Raw genomic sequence first — 22,219 nt, forward strand, 5'->3', positions numbered from 1 at the left:
TTTGCTGTGCTGTCAAACCATCAAATTTCTGTCTTGAGGCCACACAAAGTCGACACCCAGAGATCTTCTCTGATAAGCAAGTGTGGCAGGTTCCTTAATTTACACCATTTTGCAAGCTTCTGTCCTAAGATTGCAGGAGTAGGGTATTTTTATGCAGTCCCTTGCAAGTACAAACACACACACACCAAAAAAACAACAACCCACAAATGTGGCACCTGAGATTCCACCAGGAATGGATCCACACACAGGAGAAAAAACACTATGGAAAATCACATAGAATTTTTTTTGCTCTCCGGCGCCATCTGGTGTTGCATGTTTCTAACACATTCAAAATGCTGTTTTTTGACTAATGTAGTTGAGTCCCAGATTTATTCTGGACCAGTGTCTCGCCTTAGTAAAGGACTGGATGAGAGCCAGCAAACAAGTTGTTGTTTTTATTTTTATTATATATATTTGTGGTTTTATATTTTGATTTTCTTCTGTGAACCGCCCTGAGACCTCCGGGTATAGGGCAGTATATAAATTCAATAATAAATAAATAATAATAATATTCTTTCCAAAGATTTTTACCACAATCTAGCTTTAAAATAAAGGGACACGGGTGGTGCTGTGGGTTAAACCACTGAGCCTAGGACTTGCCGATCAGAAGATCAGCAGTTCGAATCCCCGCAACGGGGTGAGCTCCTGTTGCTCAGTCCTTGCTCCTGCCAACCTAGCAGTTCGAAAGCACGTCAAAGTGCAAGTAGATAAATAGGTACCTCTGTGGCGGGAACGTAAACGGTGTTTCTGTGTGCTGCTCTGGTTCGCCAGAAGCGGCTTAGTCATGCTGGCCACATGACCCAGAAAAACTGTCTGCGGACAAACGTCGGCTCCCTCGGCCAGTAAAGCGAGATGAGCACCGCAATCCCAGAGTCATCTGCGACTGGACTTAACTGTCAGAGGTCCTTTACCTTTTTTTTTTTTTTAAGCTTTAAAACACACACACTCCCCCTCCACTTTCCCACAGCACTATTGCAACATACACTATGGTCTGTCCATTCAAACCATCCTGCTAATGTGCACTGAAAAACAAGAGAGGCAAGTGCAGGGCACTGACGCCAAGGAGCAATGATGGAGGGAAAAGCTCAGGGCAGCTGGCAGGCAGGCTGGGCAGCCGCCTGGGAAATCAATAGTTTTGCAACCACACATCAAGGAATCCAGCAACCCAACCGTGCTAGGAGACAAGCTGCCAAATGCCCTGCGTTCCTTTGTTTGTGCCCTATCTCTCTCCACCCACCCACATGCGTGCCTTTTCCCAGCTCCTGAGAGTTTGCCACTTGGGGGCACAGATACTTGGCCACTGTACTGCATGCTGCAGTAACTTCCAGACTAGATGGCTGCAGAGCACCCTACATGGGGCTGCCCTTGAAGACGGCTCAAAAACTTCAAGGGGTCCAAAATGCAGCGCCCAGGTTACCAGCTGCGGTTCCGTTTGCATCTCGCACAACATCCGTTTTAAAACAGTGGCACTGGTTGTTTCCGGGCTCAATTCAAGGGGCTCACGTGTTAAACAAACCCTCTTGGTTGTTTCACTACCCTCAGAGGCTTGGAGGGTAGGGGTGGCCCAGGAGAGGGCCTGTTTTGTGGCAGCCCCTAAGTTGTGGGGTCACCTCCCCACAGAGGGGTACCTGGCAACTTCCAGATGCACCTTGGTAACACAGCTATCAGTGAATGTTATAGACACACTGCTGATCCTGGCTTTCAACACAGAAGATGTCGATTTTTAGGGGGGGGGGCAATTTCTTCAGTTTTAAATGATTGTACAGTGGTACCTCGCAAGACGAATGCCTCGCAAGACGAAAAACGCGCAAGACCAAAGGGTTTTTCGTTTTTTGCGTTGCTTCGCAAGACGATTTCCCCTATGGGCTTGCTTCCCAAGACGAAAACGTCTTGCGAGTTTGCTTCCTTTTTCTTAAAGCCGTTAATACCCAGCAAATCCGCGCTCCGCAAGACGAAAAAAATCGCTAGACGACACAACTCGCGGAACGAATTAATTTCGTCTTGCGAGGCACCACTGTAGCCTATTTTTGCCATTGCTTAATAATTTGTTTCCATGAACAAGTTATGTCTGAAGGCAGAGAGCCTTCTCGGTAGTGGCACCCACCCTGTGGAATGTCAAGGAAATAAACAACTATCCAACTTTTAGAAGACATCTGAAGGCAGCCCTGTATCAGAAAGTTTTTAATGTTTTATTGTGCTTTAAATTTTCTATTTAGAACTGCCCAGAGTGGCTGAGGAAACCCAGACAGATAAGCGGGGTATAAATAATAAATGATGGTGATGATGATGATGAGGAGGAGGAGGAGGAGGAGGAGGAGGAGGAGGATGAAAAAGAGCTCAAGGCTATTTCATACTGTCATGAGCATTATTTTTTTATTAAATTTGTATAATGCCCTTCATCTGTCAATCTCAGGGCGGTTCACACCATAAAAACAGAAGATAAACATAAAATGCATAATAAAAACAAGAACAAACCAAACCAATAACCGCCCCCTTGCCCCTCCACAGTTTTCCCCTTATTCATTTGAGGCGGGGGGGGGGAGAGTATAGGGAGCCAAAAGGAGCTAAACAATATCAAAACACAAACCAAACCAAAGTAATAATTAAACACAAACACAACTAAAAAGATTTCAAATCAAATTGCAAAATGCATACATAGTAGGTCAGTTTCCTCAAAACCAAACATTTCCCTAAATAAGTGGCTAAACAAGAAGACTGTCACAAGACCCTATAAGCGGACGCACTGAGATTAGTATAGCGATGGCACAGGGTAAACAGTTAAGCTTTAGTATTTTATTTCATAGAATCATATAGCTGAAGGGGACACCAAGGGTCATCTAGTCCAACCCCCTGCAATGCAGGAATCTTTTGAGGCCCAGACCCATGATTAAGAGTCTTAGGTAATAATAATAATAATAATAATAATAATAATAATAATGATGAATTTTATTTATACCCTGCCCTCCCCGGCTCAGGGCGGCTAACACCAGTAAAACTACAGTAAAAACATAATGGGGGGGGGGAGAACCCAATTTAAAATACAGGTTAAAATATAATTTAAAATGCAGCCTCATTTTAATAGTAGCCCATAGATCAAAACCATAAGGGGAGGGAAACATAAGGGTCAGACTGAGTCCAAACCAAAGGCCAGGCGGAACAGCTCTGTCTTGCAGGCCCTGCGGAAAGATGTCAAGTCCCGCAGGGCCCTGGTCGCTTGTGACAGAGCGTTCCACCAAGTCGGGGCCAGTACTGAAAAGGCCCTTTCCTGAGCTACCCCTTCCTCCAAGGAGCTTAAGTTCATCCTCACATACCTGAATGGCACCACATGGCTTAAGAAAAACGTCTCTTCCCCACCAGAAGGAACTGCAACTCCCCACTCCGACTCAGGCAAGTGAGGAAATGAATATCTTGGACTGGGGATCGAGTCTGGTCAAAGAGAATGAAATTTCTGACCAACAGGAAGAAGAAGAGGAGGAGGAGGAGGAGGAGGAGCTGCCTCTGGCTTTTAGATTCCAGGCGGGCAGGACCAGGCAATAATAATAATAATAATAATAATAATAATAATAATAATAATAATAGGTTTTCCCTGGAGACTTTGCTTCTGGCATAAGCTCAGGTCCCGGCATTATTATCCTGACAGGAACATCAGAGGGGCCAGGAGGAGAACGCAGAGTTCAGTGTCATTTGTCTTGGGTAACCAACCTGGAAACTTGCCCCAGCAAGATCCCAGCATGCCAAAGGCAAAGTGGGAATGGGGAGAGGAAGAGATAAGAAGGGGGGGGGGATACACACACTGGGATGGAATGTAGGAAACAGATTCCTGCTTCATGCCAGAGATAGTGAGATTTCCAGCTTATCCCCTCCAGCCCAGTGGTCGCTTCCAGCACAGAGCTGCCGCTGAAAGATTTGGCAGTACTTTATGGCAGAAACGTGGAAATATGTGGTTGGTTAACCAAAGGCTAAAAAAAGTAAAATAAGGCAGCGGTGAGGATGAGCATTAAGGACACCGTAATTTCTCTTTTAAAACGAAGATCTAGCACCGCACAAACAATTTGAAATATAATTAATAATAATAATAATAATAATAATAATAATAATAATAATTTAATTTATACTCCGCCCATCTGGCTGGGTTTCCCCAGCCACTCTGGGCGGCTTCCAACAAAACATTAAAAATACAATAAAACACCAGACATTAAAAACTTCCCTAAACAGGGCTTTGTAGCATTTTGCAGTGCAAACTTCGCGTTTTGCAGCTCCCACCTCTCCCCTCCCCAAAAAAACCAACAACCCTGAGCAACTGATATATCAAACCGGGTTTTATATTTAACACCCAAAACCCCAAAATGATCTGAATTGCTCCAAACCAGGGCCAAACTTTTGTAATAGTTTTGCAGAACAAACCCCACATTTTTGCAGCACCCCACAACCTGAGCAACGGGGAGATCACACTTGATTCTGAATGGGAAAATGGTGAGCATTAATCAACTTTATCCTCCGACGAGTCTGAAGACAACAAGGAGGAGGATGAATGCTTTAGGAGCTAGATGGGACCCCAAGGGTCATCTAGTCACAAAGAAATTCGCAATTGCATTTCCTAAAGAGCATACACTGGGATTTCACCAGACCATGTTTCCCAGTAGTGATGTATGGAAGTGAGAGCTGGACCATAAAGAAGGCTGATCACCGAAGAATTGATGCTTTTGAATTATGGTGCTGGAGGAGAATCTTGAGAGTCCCATGGACTGCAAGAAGATCAAACCGATCCATTCTGAAGGAAATCAGCCCTGAGTGCTCACTGGAAGGACAGATCCTGAAGCTGAGGCTCCAATACTTTGGCCACCTCATGAGAAGAGAAGACTCCCTGGAAAAGACCCTGATGTTGGGAAAGATGGAGGGCACAAGGAGAAGGGGAGGACAGAGGACGAGATGGTTGGACAGTGTTCTCGAAGCTACTAGCATGAGTTTGACCAAACTGCGGGAGGCAGTGGAAGACAGGAGTGCCTGGCGTGCTCTGGTCCATGGGGTCACGAAGAGTCGGACACGACTAAACAACTAAACAACAAAGGATGCATTAAAGCACCACCTGCAACAGCAAGGCCAGTTGATGCAATGCTCTTCTTACAAGGAATGCTTCAATGATAAGCAACTGCCAAACCTGAAAAGAAAGATGCCTGGATGTCTAGCAGGAGTGGTGCATGGTCTGGTTATATCCTGCTTGGACTACTGCAATGCGCTCTATGCGGGGCTACCTTTGAAGGTGACCTAGAAACTGCAACTAAGCCAGAAAGGCGACTGGGAGTGGCCGCCGAGATCTTCTAATACCAGTCTTGAAAGACCTACATTGGCTCCCAGTACGTTTCAAAGACCTTTAAAGCCTTTAAACGGCCTCTACCCAGTATACCTAAAGGAGTGTCTCCACCTGTCAGGTGTGCGTCGGGGAGCCAGGCCCTGTGACCAATAGGACTTTGCAGGCCTGGGCCTTCCTAAGTTTGTTCTGAAGAGGCAAAGCGCGGCCTCGCAGGTGAGGCCGATTGGTAACTCACAGCACCTGGTGGCAAGAGCTGGGAAGGGATATAAGGTCAGCATTTCCCTTTGGCTCTTTGTCACAGCAACACACTTCCTGCCTTGGGCTTCTTGCTTCCTGATCCTTGAACCTTGGGCTTCTTGACTCCTTGCTTCTAGATCCTCGGGCCCCTGACTTCGTGACTCCTTGCTTCCTGACCCCCGGACCCTTAGCTTCTTGATTCCCGGCTCTCTGACCCTCGGACTCTTGGCTCCTGACTTCTGGACCCCCGGTCCTGCTCCCACCCCGCCATCTTGCCCCCGGTCCTGACGTCCTCTGCCAGGACTTCGATCGCCCGTGAACCGGACCATGACACCACCCCCATCGTTCTGCCCAGATCATGAGGTCCAGCACCGAGGTCCTTCTGGCGGTTCCCTCGCTGCGAGAAGCCAAGTTACAGGGAACCAGACAGAGGGCCTTCTTGGTAGTGGCACCTGCCCTTTGGAACACCCTCCCATCAGATGTCAAGGTAATAAACAACTATCTGATGTTTAGAAGACATCTGAAGGCAGGCCTGTTTAGGGAAGTTTTTTATGTTTGGTGTTTTATTGTGCTTTTAATTCTGCTGAGAGCCGTCCGGAGTGGCTGGGGAAACCCAGCCAGATGGGTGGGATATAAATAAATTATTATTATTATTATTATTATTATTATTATTATTAGGAGTGCAGTTTAAAAAATGGCCAACGAAAACTTGTCAGAAACCGCTCTTCTATCACCAACATGAAGATGCCAGTGAGATTTGGCGAGCATAAACCTAGTCACCTGCCTACGAGAAAGGTCCTGCAAAGTTCTCAAGGGAACCCACCTGCACAAAGATCATAGAATAACAGACTTGGGAGGGACCTTCAAGGGTCATCTAATCCAACCCCCTTCAACACTGGAATCCTGCCCACAACTCTCCCTGTGCGGCCTTTCGGTCGAAGAAGAAGAAGAAGAAGAAGAAGAAGAAGAAGAGGAGGAGGAGGAGGATTTGGATTTGATATCTCGCTTTATCACTACCCGAAGAAGTCTCAAAGCGGCTAACGTTCTCCTTTCCCTTCCTCCCCCACAACAAACACTCTGTGAGGTGAGTGGGGCTGAGAGACTTCAGAGAAGTGTGACTGGCCCAAGGTCACCCAGCAGCTGCATGTGGAGGAGGGGGGAAGCGAACCCGCTTCACCAGATTACGAGTCTACCGCTCTTAACCACTACACCACACTGGCCCAGATACACTGACCCACCCAATACTTGTGGGCAATTGCAAAGCACACACTGGAGGCATTATGCGGCAGGTAACATAGGATCACCTGTGCACAAGGTATCACAGCTCAGCACAGCTTAAAGGTTTACAAAGCAGTACTGGAATGCTCCCAGGATTCCAAGTATGAGCACTGATGCAATAGAAGAACTGGGCAGAAAGGTTGATAGGGGTGGAAAGGGTTAGAAATCTGGGCACATACCACTGTGTAATGTTGTTGTTCGGAATCCCGACACACACAAAAATCTATCCTGTCTGCAGTACAGCATGATACAGAGACTACCAAATGTTGCCTCGGAATGAGTTTCCGGAACAGTGCAGAGATGTAGTTGTGGACATGCCTCTAGATCATGGGTAGGCAAACTAAGGACCGGGGGCCGGATCCGGCCCAATCGCCTTCTAAATCCGGCCCGCGGATGATCCAGGAACCAGCATGTTTTTACATGAGTAGAATGGGTGCTTTTATTTAAAATGCATCTCTGGGTTATTTGTGGGGCATAGGAATTTGTTCATCCCCTCCCCCAAATGTAGTCCGGCCCCCCACAAGGTCTGAGGGACAGTGGACCGGCCCACGGCTGAAAAAGTTTGCTGACCCCTGCTCTAGATCTCCTGTCTGGTCATTCATACAGTTTTCATCCCTGTCAGACTACCCAAAGTAAGTGTGCTAAGATTTTGATTGCAATACAGGGGTTGCCCAATGTGCAACCTAGTCTTTGAGGGCAGCATCGCCTAAATCTCCACTTCTACTTAAGTTAAATGGCTCTGGTCAGGGTCTATTTGATTTAAAGCAAATCGATTTAAATCACAATTTAAATCACTAGTCAGTAAGGCTGGATTTAATTTATTTTTTTTTAAACTGAAAGACTCATTCTTGCTGGTATAATCTAAATATTTACAACCAGATGAAGGTTTTATTTTTGGAATAATAAATTTTCAGAGTAGTTTTTATAGTTATATAAAAAATTACTGATTTGGTTATACTATTAGAAATGCATAGTCCGATAATGATGAAATTATTGTGAGGTTTAATGTTAATTGTTTATATTTGGACAACTTTTCTGCTGTACTTTATTGGAAGGAGAAAAATAATCATTTCCTTAATAACAATTTAAACAATTTATTTAACTAAAACAATAACATTATAGTATATGTATCCATGTTTGTTAACTGATGTGATTAAACAATAACAAAAAACAAAAAACCTTAGACTGCTTTTTAGCACACATGAAAAACTTAAAACAAATCCTTATTTCCTGATGAACAGCCTTTGGACCATAACGTAACTTAAATAGAAGACTATATTTAGAAAGATTTTTCCTCCAAAAGCATTTTATTTTAAAAATCTGATTTAAATTTTTAAAAATCTGATTTAAATTTTAAAAATTTGATTTTTTTTTTTTAAAGATTTTTTATCCACCCCGGCTCTCTGATTTAAATTTTTAAAATTCGAATAATTTTTTTATAAAAGGGGGGCCGCTAGGGGCGCCTTGGAAGATGGCCAACAATACCATCTCTCCGGCTCACACGAGGTAATTAAGAGGGTAATGATGGGAGTAAATTAGCCTCCCGAATTTTCCCAGGGGATGGGAAGATGCTGCCTCATTCACGGTTGCCAATAAATCACCCCCAAGTTTGAAAGAAGGAGGGTGTGGGGGCACTGGACAGAAAGCCCTCGAGTGAGTTTCTGGATCTCCCGGACGCTACTTCTAAGTGCGATCCTAGTTGCATTGCTTAAGATAAAATAATTGGAGAAGAGTAAATGCACATGTTTCAAGTGAAGGAAAGGGTGTACTGATTGCTAATTAAATCGACCACTAAGAAGCTGAGTGACGGGTTGGACTGAACAGAAGACTACATCACAGCTATGTCGGTATGTTGAAACGGATCGGAAGGGGGGGGGACTTTTCTCTTTTTCAACATGATTTACCTAACAAACCCTCCCCTAGAAGAACCGCCACATGATTAATAGCAAGTGAGATGGGAAAACAAACTGTGTGGAAACAAAATTATTAACTAAAGGCTTTGTTTTGAGGAAGATCTTGAAAGGAAACGAAAGGCTTTTGGGTGACGCAGTTCTAATTGGGAACCGCCATTATGAGACACACTTTGTTGCGAGATTTACAGTCAAAGGGGGAGGGAGCCACTGTTCTGTTATCATATTTGAATTCTATGTCTGGTTTGGCAAGAACTCCCCTGGAAAGGCTGATTTATGGAGCAACTGGTCTGGGAAATTTAATGAGCAGACGCTTAGACTGTATTTCATCGGAACTGTCGAAATGGTGCCTGCCATTTGAATAGGACTTTTGGACTAGCATGAAAATCCACACAGGACTATAATAATGTTTGCTTCAACTCGCTTGTGGAAACAACTCAGAGGTTATTAAGAAGAAAAATGATAACAAGAAGATTGGAAGATGGGACTTGTGAACATCAAAGCAGCAGAAATATGAGAGGATTGGACCCTTCTGAGCTCGAAGCATTGGTACCCCCAACAAAAATCTTAAAAATTTGGCAAAATATTTGGATTTTATTATATGTATTGGCATAATTCGGATTAATTAATGAGACATGATTGGATTGTTAAATGGAAATTTAATAAAAATTATTTTTAAAAAAATATTTGATTTTTATCCACCCTGGCTCTGGAAGTGCAAAGCACACAATATAAAAGATGCGAAGTCACTGCTGAGGACCTTTGATGTACCGTGTGGCAGACAGGAAGGGGCAACGAAAAGGGGGGGGGGGAAGCCACTGAAGGAAACAAGAAGAGAATAAAATGTTTTACCTACAGAGACAACCAGAGTGGGGACGCACAAACCTCAGTCAGGCCAAACCTAACCTACACCCTCTTGGAAAATGGCAACAGAGACACACTGAGCCCATGTCTGGGGACAGCGGCAAACGCATGTGCCTTTGATTCAGTCTCACATATCTTCTGTGGAACAAAGGGCAGATGCTTTTGTCTCTGGCCAACATATTCCAGCGTGAACCACTGCCAGGCGGCATGGATAAATCAGTTGTGAAACTTCAGCGTGCAGCTCTGTGCCAATACTACTGGGGGCGGAATTGCGAAAGAGCAATTCAACAGTGGAACAGACTCCATTGGGAGGTTTTAAAGCAGAAATTGGATCGCCATCTGCCATGGGTGCATTGCAAGGGGGGTTGGACTAGATGAGCCCCGGGGTTCCCTTTCTTCATTGGACTGGTCATGTTGTGCGGATGCCTGGTTATCCTCTTCCGAAGTAACAACTCTATTCCGAACTTAAAAATGGAAAGCATAATGTTGGTGGTCAACAGAAGAGGTTTTAAGACTCTCTCAAGGCAAATCTTAAAAAATGTAGTATAAACACCAACAACTGGGAAACACTGGCCTGTGAGCGCTCCAGTTGGAGAACAGCCTTTACCAAAGGTGTCATGGGCTTTGAAGACACTCAAATTCAGGACACAAGGGAGAAACGTGCTAAGTGGAAGGCATGCTTGGCAAATCCACACCATGATCAACTCCCGCCCGGAAACCAATGTCCCCACTGTGGAAGGACGTGTGGATCCAGAATTGGCCTCCATAGTCACTTACAGACTCATTGCTAAAACCGTGTTTATGGAAGACAATCTTACTCGGCTACGAGTAATCGCCAAATAACAACAACTATGGAAACAGCAAATGCTCAGGAGCTGGTTGTCCAGAGAAGCAAAGGGCAGAGAACAAGGCAGCCATGCTCACTTAGGCATCTACCAGGACCACAACGGGAAGAACTCGAGATGTTACTGGTGGAGACCACACAGGAGAACTACAGCTGGTGGCCTGGGACCCAGGGCGACTGGGACACGACCATCACACCCGCCACTTACACATGGCCCTTGAAAGCTTGCCTAGAAAGGAATACGGCCCTCGGGTGAAAAAGGTTCTCCACACTGGAAAATTTCTGTTTCCTCACACACCAAGGGCAGAATCCAGTTCTGGAAGTGGAGTGGGGGGAAAAGGACTGGAATAAGGAAACGTCCTGGACACCAGCCTGATGTCTTCACTGACCCGATGTCCTCCACATACTTTGGGCTGCAACTCCAATGGAAGGAATAGAGGAGCGGGGAAGCGAACCCGGTTCACCAGATTACGAGTCTACCTTTCTTAACCACTACAAGTGGCCCAAGAAGAAGAACAACAACAACTGGGATCCTGGGCTTCGCGTCTTCCATTTTCCAAACACATTTCTTTCCTTTTTTTTCCTTTCTTTTTTAAAGGATTAAGACTGGTAAAGAGGCAGAGACGCATGCCAGAAATGAGATACCACAGGCAGGTGTTAACTGATTTGTGCTTTTATGATCATGTTAATGAGGCAGTTTGGAAGAGGAACACACACAAAGATGGCGCAGTTCGTTCCTCCACCAAACTTGCCCAACCCAATTCCTTAGCGCGGAGAGAGGCCTGTCCTTTCCCTGTGAGTCCCAGCTCAGGATTTATGGCCAGATGCAAAAGGGAGGGAGGGAGAGAGAGAGAGAGAGAGAGAGAGAGAGAGAGAGAGAGAGAGAAAGAAAGAAAGAAAGAAAGAAAGAAAGAAAGAAAGAAAGAAAGAAGAGAGTTGGGCTCCAGAGAGGGTAGAGGCCTGAGATCTTGGGAACAGAGCAAACCATTGCAAAAAGCAGCCTTCCCCCAGTGTGAAGTCACGGGCTGGGTGGACGCAGAGGAATGGAGGGAGGAACCAGCTGAGGAACCACCAGGGGCGGGAATAATAATAATAATAATAATTTATTATTTATACCCCGCCCATCTGGCTGGGCCTCCCCAGCCACTCTGGGCGGCGTCCATAGAAACCAAAAATACAGTAAAATATCACACGTTAAAAACTTTAGATGTCTTCTGAATGTCAGGTAGTTGTTTATCACTTTGACATCTGCTAGAAGGGCGTTCCACAGGGCGGGCGCCACTACCGAGAAGGCCCTCTGCCTGGTTCCCTGTAGCTTTGCTTCTCGCAATGAGGGAACCGCCAGAAGGCCCTCGGCGCTGGACCTCAGCATCCGGGCAGAATGATGGGGGTGGAGACGCTCCTTCAGGTATACTGGACCGAGGAAAAGCACAGAGCCCGGGGAGCGGTGGTGGGACAACGATGAGCGGTCAGAGGGAGAAGACTGGGAGGTGGTGGTGTCTGAAGCTGTGGACGTAACAGGGTATAGTGGGGGGGGGGGCAGAAAGAAGTCCACAATCAGAAGCAGGAGAGGTCAAGAGGCAGAGGTGAGTCTCCCCATCCTGCTGCGACAAGCTCTCCTCCCCTCTGGTTTCCCAGGACTGAGAGAGGCATGAAAAGAACAGAGGAGAGGTTGGCTGCATGTAGGCAAAGTCTCCGATTGCTTGGAGAGGAGGCAACTTTTAAACGGCTGTGGGGAGACCTTCAGCTTCAGCAACTGATTCATGGGTCCAGACCTACTAAGAATGAGCTGCTGGGCTCATTAGGCCTGACACTTCATTAGTCTGGGAAGACTGCCTCTTTTCTAATAAAGAGCTAACTCCAGTGTTGACGGTGCGTCTCAGCCTTAAACACCTGGTGACCTCCTGATGCTTTGAACCACATCTTCTGCCAACCCAGCTGTAGTTCAAAAACATCTGGAGGGTACCCAGCTGGGGGGGAGCCAAGGTAGACAAATCTGACCACTAATTTTTTATTTGTGGGCTGCTTCTTGATAAACTAAGATTTCTCAAGGAGCTTTCGGATAAGCAGAGATTCAAAAGGGGCGTCTGTAAGAAAGGCGGAAAGAGGGCAGTCAGGGATTCCCTAGCTGTGATTCCTGAATTCCAGGGGGTGGACTCAATGACTCTTGCAGACCCTTCCACCGCCAAAATTCTATAATTCTCTCCCTTACGGGAAGAGTAGAACACAGGACACATTAATGGGCAGACTCCAAGAAAGCCATTACATGAGTGGAAATACTTCCTCTCGTGCAAAAGGAAAGATCCCTTCCTTTTCCTCACCTCACCAATCTGGAGAAGGCTGTGGCAGCCCCTAAATTTGCAGCCTTCTGGCATTCCTACTGCACAGCGTTTGCCGTATGCTGAAGACACGTCCCCAAACCCAGCCTTTGGCCGGTAAGGCATTGTGGGTTGCATCAAAAGCTGTGCACAACGTAACTTTTGTCTCCTCCTCTTTCCGTGCCCGACCAAGTGCAGATCTCGAGGGCACACAAGGGAGGGAGGGCGTGTCTCGCCGCTTTACAGCAGATTGTCAACACGCGTCTGTCAGGGAACGGAAGGCAATGCCCATAGCTGTCAACCGTCCCTTATTTGGCAGGAAACTCCCTTATCCCAGTGCCGTGTCCCACTGCTGTCCTTTATTGATGATGTCCCTTAAATTTCCCAGGTTTCATGCTCGGGAGGGAAGCAGCGGCTCGGGGTCCTCCACCGCGCGAGAGAGCGCGCGCACGAGCTGCCGCGTCTCCATCTCTCCCTTTTCCCCCTCAGGGGCGCGTCATGAGGAGACGGGTGGTGGTGGGCGGGCAGACAGCCCCTCTCTTGCGAGACGTCTGCCGCGTTGCCGGAGGCAGCCTGAGGAAGGAGGGGATGGGGAGGGATGCAGAAGGGCGGCGCTTCAGCGGCGCCACAACCGCCTCATGCCGGGCTCGCGGGCGGCATGGGCGAGTCTCTCTCTCCCTCCCTCTTTCTTGGGCGGGGAATGGCTGATGGAACTCCTCGCTTCAGGACGATGGCAGCCCCGACGTTCTGCTTAGCACACCCTTCAACCAGTGCAGCATCTTAATGTAGTGATTTCCCCCTCTGCATCCCTTTCATAACTCTATTTTTATAAATCATTTGTCCATCCATAGTTCAAGATTTTTACAAGTTTTCTGTCAATCCTACCAATGTATGTAACTCTTTATGATAGCTTTTCAACTAAATTATAAACTTTCCCCATTCTTTATTAAAGAGGTCCTCTTCCTGGTTTCTAATTTTGCCTGTAAGCTTTGCCATCTCGACGTCGTTCATCTTCTTTGGTGGGAGTTGTAGACCCTTAGGATCATCTAGTCCAACCCCCTGCAAAACACAGTCAGTGGCAGCAAAAGCAGCATGGCTCCATCAGTGGCGGAATTCTGTATAAGTTAAGCAAAATCCCTTATTTTGGCTGCTGATCCCTTATTTTCGAGGCTGCTGGTCCCTTATTTTCACATCTGTAAGTTGACAGCTATGACTCTGCCTAGTCACATAAGTTTAGAAGAAAGAAAGAAAAACCCAAGAAAACCCAAGGGCACAGAGAGGTTGCAGCTCGGTGGGAGAACATTCACTTTGTGTGCCAAAGCCCCAGGTTTAGAGACCTTTGTCTGAAACCCCTGAATAACCTCTATCAGTCAGGACTGACAGTTCTGAACTAGGTCGGCACAGTACAAGGCAGCGTCCTTGTGTCCAAGCTTAACAAGGTCTTTGATGACAGTGGAAAAGCCCCAGCAGGCCAGATCCGAGGCTCGCCATACAAACACATGCACACCCTGCCCCCAGCAACGCATGCATTGCACTCTAGAAATATACATAATAATTTTTATTACTTTTCAATTACAATGATCCAATAATAGCCTCATTATAACAATGCCAAATTATAATACAATTACAGTGGTACCTCGGGTTAAGTACTTAATTCGTTCTGGAGGTCTGTTCTTAACCTGAAACTGTTCTTAACCTGAAGCACCACTTTAGCTGATGGGGCCTCCCGCTACCGCTGTGCGATTTCTGTTCTCATCCTGAAGCAAAGTTCTTAACCCGAGGTACTATTTCTGGGTTAGCGGAGTCTGTAACCTGAAGCGTATGTAACTTGAAGCGTATGTAACCTGAAGTGTATGTAACCTGAAGCGTATGTAACCCGAGGTACCACTGTACTGATACAGCGGAACCTTGATTCTCAAACGCCTTGGTATTCGAACATTTTGGCTCCCGAACGCCGAAAACCTGGAAGTAAATGTTCCAGTTTCTGAACATTTTTTGGAAGCCGAACGTCGGGTGCCCACTATTGATTCCAGGGCGCCTGTGCCAATCAGAAGCTGCCCCTTGGTTTTCGAATATTTCAGAAGTCAAACGGACTTCTAGAATGAATTATGTTCGAGAACCATGGTACCACTGTACCCATGATTCAGATGCCAAATTATATAATTTAGATGGCCCTCTGAGTGCTAGAATTGATGGTTTGATTTGCTTTATTTCTGCATTCCTAACTCTTATTAATTTCAATTGCACTGCAGTCAAAATGACAATCCCTTCCACAACAACTGTAATATGAACGACTTCCATTCGTATTGACACATTAAATGATTTCTAAATCTATAGGTGTAGCATTCAAACTACACCCTTGTTTTACCTGTGTGTGGCAATCATTCCATCCATGGTGTTTCTTTCTGTCCTCGTAAAATATTATGTCTATCTTTCCCAATAATGCATTGGGCAGAACTAATATTCCACTGTGATTTCAGAGGTTCTCCATTGCTCCATTCCCATGCTTCATTGTTTTGCAACTTTAACAGCAGCTGCATAAATCACACCGTCCCAATAAATAACCTGTTTTCGCCCTTTACCTTGCCGCCTGGGAAGGATCTGCGAGCTGGCCAAGGAGTTGATAAGGTTCATTGCTGAGTTATTTGAAGTTCGACAGATCACTCTCCTGCACTCTAGAATTCAGATCTTTAGTTAAACTGCTCTGGTTTCGAGCACCCCGATGTTCCAGCACGCTAACTAGTCCCCAATTAAACGAATGACAAGCAAGTTTACAAGCTGAATTCTTGAGGCCACATGAATGAAAGAAACTTAGGGAATCTGCTCTGCATCCCGGGGTCAATCCTGCAAACCTCATCCAACCCAATGCAATGCAGGAAAAAAGCAACTGTTTTCAACGACCCCACTGCCAGTTTCTATGCAGGCCGCAAATGAGGATGCAACCAGGGCCAGGAGTGAAACGCAAGCTCCTAGTCTCTAATAACAGGTGGATTGACAAGGCTGAGTAAACAAACAAACAAACAAACAGCCTCTGCCTCTGGGGGCTCCTGGCTCCCAGATCCCCTGGCACATTTGTCCGAGCAGGATTTTACACAAGGGGGGGGCGGGGGGGGAGAGCGTGAAAGCACGCTTTGTGGACTTGCCAAAAAACGCCAGGCCAGCGCTCGCCAGCTGGGGCATCGAGGGAGCAGTTCCGATTCACATGCACATAAACACAGGATTCCTCAGAGCACAGACATGCACGGCGCAATAATGGTGCACGCACTCCCTTTCCCCAGACAGGGACCTCAGGTGCCTGGCCTTACATAAACCTCTCTAGGAGCCAATCCCGTTCCTTGCAAACCTCCGGCTCAAAAATAAAAACGCGCAAGGACACCCACAGCATCCTGGTGCTCATGCAACCATATCCCAGGTTGCCGGGGAAAAACCACAGGAAACAAACTGGCCAAAGCTCAGGCATTTAATGCAGTTTTTTAAGAACAGAGCAGCCCTGAGAGCTCCAGGTATAGGGCGGTATATAGAGTCAATAAACAACAACTACAACCACCTCCCTTTTGCTCTACCTGCCTCAGTGATACTGAAAAAAATATTATAAAGAAACCAGAGGCCTTTCTTCTTGGAATAACTGGTCTGGAATTGCCCAAGAAAGATGTTAAATTATTTTTGTATGTCACAACTGCTGCTCAAATTTTGCTAGCTAAGAAGTGGAAAATGCAAGAGGTACTAACTGTAGAAGAATGGCAGATGAAGATGATGGAGTTTTCGGAGCTAGCTGACCTGACCGGAAGAGTCCACGACCAGAAGGAGATCAGGAAGAATGGACGAAATTTAATGATTATTTAGTTAAATACGTTAAGTTAAATTAATTGGGAAAAGCTTGCAAGTATTAGATCGGCCTAGGATTTATATAAAAGCTAAGTGATGAATTAATATGTTTAATGCTGAATGGGTATGATAGAAGGATGTTAAGAGATTAAGTTAAGTTTACAAGAACTCTGTTTGGAAAACCATTAAAAGGATATGCATTGAAATTCAACCATGGGGAAGCGAGGAAGTCGCTTAACAATGTCAATAAGATTAATTTTAATAAGGTTATGATTTATGTTTGTATATTTGTTTGTTTGTTTATAATTTTGTGAAAACCAATGAAAAATTTGGAAAGAAAAAAAAAGATACTGAAAAAAATAACAACTCAAGACTCTTAATAACTCCCAGGATGGTTGTGAGCGAGGGAGTGCCCAGCACCAAGAGCGTTGAAAAGGATTTTGTGGTTGGGTGCTAATGACAGCAATCTTAACCACTGGTAGTGGCAAATAACTGCCAATAGCAGCAGCAATAATAATGTGACCTAAATTGGAGATTTCTCTGCTGGACAGTTTCCGGATCTGGGATTTCTGCACACACGCACAAACACACCCCAGCGACATGCCAGTGTGTCAGATCTTTCAGGAAGCAACAAGGGGTCTTTCTTCATGGGGAGCGGGCTCATGCCAGCGTCTGAATTTTACCAGGTGCATTTTGCGACCAAGTGAAGATGTCTGGGCGCCAGGATGATGCCCAACATCTCCACCATCTGGAGCTGCATGCCCGGGGGGGGGGGGACTGTTTTCTCACACTAATGCCACATCCTGTAGAGTTCTATCCGTGATATTTCAAGTGCACAATCAGAATGAATTTCAGGAACCCAAAAGCCGTCTGTTTTGGCGACCATAACCCTGGTTTAAGGAGCCATTTGGCACCTAGCTTATTTATCTGAGTTTCTAATGCTGCTCATGACCCGTGGGCAAGTTTTGCACACCAAAACCCCCACAATAAATCCCTGGAAATTTCCAGTGAAGTGGCTTTCATGGAAGCGGGAAGCGTCTTGCCCACCACCTGCCGGGACCCTGGAGATCCACTGCCAGAGAGAGCCTACCAGCCTTCCCCAACTTGGTTTTCCCCAAATATCTTGAACTACAACTCCCATCAACCCCAACTAGCCTGAGCAGCACTCAGAGATGATTGGAGCTGCAGTCCAATAGCATATGGAGAACTTTGGTTGCTAGGAGACCCCTATTTCCTTCCCAGGGTAGTTTAACAACCAGTCTTCCCAGGGAACTCTGGGGATTATAGCTCTGGGAGGAGAATGAGGTCTCCCAACAATTCTCTGCATTCTTAAACTATAGTTCCCAGAATTCTTTGGGGGAAGCCATGAATGTTTTGAGTGGGACCACAGTGCTTTAAATAAATGGTGTGGATGTGGCCTCAGAGAATGCTACTTAGCACCCTCTTACAACATGATACAGTGGTACCTCGGGTTACAGACGCTTCAGGTTACAGACTCCGCCAACCCAGGAATAGTACCTTGGGTTAAGAACTTTGCTTCAGGATGAGAATAGAAATCGTGCGGCGGCAGCAGCGGGAGGCCCCATTAGCTAAAGTGGTACCTCAGGTTAAGAACAGTTTCAGGTTAAGAACGGACCTCCAGAAAGAATCATGGCAAGAAAAATTGATGGACTATGCAGAACTGGCAAAACTTACATACAAGCTACGGGACAAGGATAACTGTGACTTTAAAGATGAATGGGAACCCTTTACAAAGTATTTGAAGACGCAACAAAGCGATCTGGACTCCTTGGCTTGTTTTGAATAAACATTCACAAACTTTATATTGATAATAATCAGCTAAATAGTTTGAGGATCTATACAACTGTGTAACATGCAGAAAACAGCATTTTTAGAGAAATCAAAGATTGGAACTGAGGGAAGTCGGGAGTGGGGGGGCTCTGTGGGGGGAGGGAGGGGGAGGGAGGAAAAATGGGGGGGAATAAGGATGATATGTTTCTGGATAATATGTTTTGTTTTAATTTTGAATAAAAAAGTTATTTAAAAAAAAAAAGAACCGACCTCCGGAACAAATTAAGTTCTTAACCCGAGGTACCACTGTACTTTGCAGGATTAACATAAACTAGAAAGAGAGAGGTCCCTGCCAGGAGGAGATTACAATGTAGATTCTCCACACACACACACACACTTGATAGTGGGAAGAAAACAAGAGACGGGGAAGGCAAACGCGGTAATACAGAGACAGAAGCTGGATGACACAAAAGAGGTCGTGGGGTTAAATTCAAACATTAGCCTTGTATTTCTTTGTTGCTTGCTACAAAAAATTCTCACAGCGACTAACAAAACTTAAAACACACCCAAAAGATTAAAAAAGCTTAGAAACACAGAATTGTAAAGTTGGAAGGGACCCCAAAGGCCATCGACCAGAGGGTTATCGGCAACATTGCAGAACATATTTGACTTCTCAGCCGCTTGCAATGCCAGAATCAGAACTGAAACATCCCTGACAGATGGCTATCCAACCCCCGCTTAAAAATCTCCAAGGAAGGAGAGTCCACTGCTTTCTGAGGGGGTTCTTTCCACTTGACTAAAACTGCTCATCCTGCAATAACATAAAGAGGACAAGTGCCCTGATATATACAGTGGTACCTCGGGTTAAGTACTTAATTTGTTCCGGAGGTCCGTACTTAACCTGAAACTGTTCTTAACCTGAAGCACCACTTTAGCTAATGGGGCCTCCTGCTGCAGCTGCGCCACCAGAGCCCAATTTCTGTTCTCATCCTGAAGCAAAGTTCTTAACCTGAGGTACTATTTCTGAGTTAGCGGAGTCTGTAACCTGAAGCGTATGTAACCCGAGGTACCACTGTATGGCAACCATGCCATAAGACCCTAATTAAGAGCCATATGCCTGAAGATGACTGTCATTGCCTAGCACCTAAAAGCAGATAATGGAGATAATTTAACATTTCTTTACTTAATCAGGGCAGTGGATTCTCTCACCCCCTAGTGCAGGCATAGGCAAATTTGGCCCTCCAGATATTTTGAGACTACAATTCCCACCATCCCTGACCACTGGTTCTGTTAGCTAGGGATGATGGGAACTGTAGTCCCAAAACATCTGGAGGGCAGATGCCCTAGTGGAAGGACTCCTGGGATAACTCAATAGAGCACAATAATTTTAATCTCATGGTTGTGGGTTCAAGCCCCACGCTCGGCAAAAAGATTCCTGCATTGCAGGGGGATGGACTAGATGACCCCATGGTCCCTTCCAGGTCTACATTTCTATGATTCTATGACTGCAGTTCTATGATCCAGGCTGCGATGCCTTCCTCCAGGAAACTATAAGATTGTCAGGGGCATTGCACATCACCCAAGCTTTCCATTTTATTTTCATACAATAATTATGACAAAAAAACCACACTCATATAACAAGACAGTGCTTTAAACCAATAAATAAAACGCAGCGACCAGCAGCAATATAACTTAAAACTGCAGAGCAAATAATACTTTAGGACACAAATGCCTAGAGATGCGAAAACATCCTTAACCATTTATTTACAAAATACTTTTGCAGCGGGGAGCATTTTAAAAGGGCAATACATTTTTTAAAACAGGCAATGAAATCCACATTGCCACCCTACCACAATTCAAAATATAACTAGAAGTTCACAGAACAAAGAAGCTCAAGAAACCATTTTCCACACAGTACAAGGCAAAAAAAATGTTTGTTTTTTTTGACTGAGCACCACTTTTCAAAAATCATTAAGTGTTTTACAACATACCTTAAATCACAACGCTCAAGTACAACAAAAAAACAACAGAAAAAGTCTACATTATAGACCGCAACGGACAGCTAAACAGGGCATCCTCTTAAATTATAAATAAAAAATCAACTCAAACAAAATTCAGTAAAAACCACACATTTTAAAATAGCATAACTAAGCAAAAAATAAAAATAAACTCGCTCTTCCTAACCCATCATACGCTCAATCATACCATCAAACAAGGCAATCTGATTAAATTCCCAGCCCTAGATGCAATGATAAACAAAACTTAAAACTGAAACTAAAGCTGCTCTCTGATTCGTATGTGACCCTTCCCTCCAAAAAACCAATAGGTATCTGACCACCTGCGTTCACTATTAAAGAGCAATTTCTATTTTTCACTTTTCTTCCAAGGAGTTCAGAGTTTCTTCCCTCTTCCCATTTCATCCTCACACAAACACTGCGAGGCTGTGAGATAGGTCAGCCAAGAAGCTTTGCAGCCATTCCTAGTCCAACATCCTACCTAACCCATGTATGGGGAATTTGAGTGGCCCTACAGTCTGCTGCTGGACTACAACTCCCATCATCCCTGACCATTGGCCAAACGGGCTTGGGCTGATGGGAGCTGGGGTTTTACAACATCTGGAGGGCCACAGGCTCCCATCCCTCTTCTAACCACACCATAGCACCTCTCCTTAAGAAAACCTTCCCCAACTTGGTGCCCTCCCTATGTACTGGACTACAACTCCCATCAGCCACAGCCAGCTATTGATGGAAGGTGCAGGACTAAAGAGTTTTAATGAAATTAATTTACACACACACACACACAAACCATGCATGGGTGTTGGCTCACGCAGCAAGTGAAAATCACTCCCCAAGATTTTATTTACGATTGCAGTTTTTAAAAGGGGGAGGGGAAATAATTTCAAGCAAACAGAAAAGCAAAAATCAATTGCCAGCTGACAATGAACGTTAAGAACATTCCATCAATCCTGCTTTAAACGTAGCCATTAATCTAGGCAGCCCAAACAGGCGTCTAAGCGAAACTGGGGGTTGTTAAGTCGCATGTTCTAATGTAAGAAGGGACGAGTCAAAGCAGAACAATTAAAACCACAGAGACGTTCTTGGCCTCCGTACAAGCCTGTTCTGCTTAGGCGGCAAACTTCTCAGCCGTCCCCCACTTCTCGCCAAAGGAGAAAAGTAGCCTTGTTAGTCTGGCAACAAGGAATTGTGTGCAGGCAAGTAAGTGGGCTGGAGGAAGATGGCGGGGAAAGGGTAAAGCTCTCTGTCCTTCTCCCAGCACAGGAACCCAGTGGATTGTTAGCAAAGGGGTTGTTAGCAAAGGGGTAATCCAAAGGGGTTTTTGTTTTGTTTTGTTGGATAATACTTATGAGTGTATGGAGTGGATGAAGCATGCCTTTATTCCATCTCCTGGTTCCCAAAAATCTATTCAATATATATATAGTCCTCAAACAGGACGTATCAGCTATTAATTATATTAACCCAACAGACTTCAGCTTTAGCGAGCTTTCTCCAAGGGCTTATCTCGCTTGTTTCTTTGAAAGCTGCTCAAGGACCATCCAATTTTAAGAGACCTTACAGGGCAAGATATAAGCCACTGAAGGAGGCTCACTTGAGCCAAAACACACTGGGCTAATGTATAAAACAAATATTCATCCTTTCCAGCATCTCTGGGATCATAGAATCATAGAACTGCAGAGTTTGAAGGGACCACAAGGATCATCTGGTCCAAGAGCCTCAAGCCATGTTTTTCCATTTTAAAAAGAAAAAAAATAAATAAAGCATTTTGATACCACTGTCCCTAGCTG

At 45.2% G+C, this 22,219-nt stretch overlaps 1 protein-coding gene across 5 annotated transcripts in view; it reads right to left on the bottom strand.

The window, feature by feature from the left end:
- Positions 1-22,219, bottom strand: part of AGPAT1 (1-acylglycerol-3-phosphate O-acyltransferase 1) — a 52,438-nt gene that overhangs the window by 17,126 nt on the left and 13,093 nt on the right. The window contains exon 1 of one of the 5 annotated variants that reach the window (XM_083602373.1): positions 3,351-3,397. The exons of the other annotated variants lie outside the window; for them this stretch is intronic. Within the exon in view, the coding sequence (XP_083458499.1) occupies positions 3,351-3,366 (16 nt within the window). The 5' untranslated portion in view covers positions 3,367-3,397. Of the gene's footprint in view, positions 1-3,350; positions 3,398-22,219 lie in introns of those variants that run through there. 5 annotated transcript variants of the gene reach the window in all.

This window comes from Podarcis filfolensis, assembly GCF_964270895.1.
Source record: "Podarcis filfolensis genome assembly, chromosome: 2".
NCBI lineage: Eukaryota > Metazoa > Chordata > Lepidosauria > Squamata > Lacertidae > Podarcis > Podarcis filfolensis.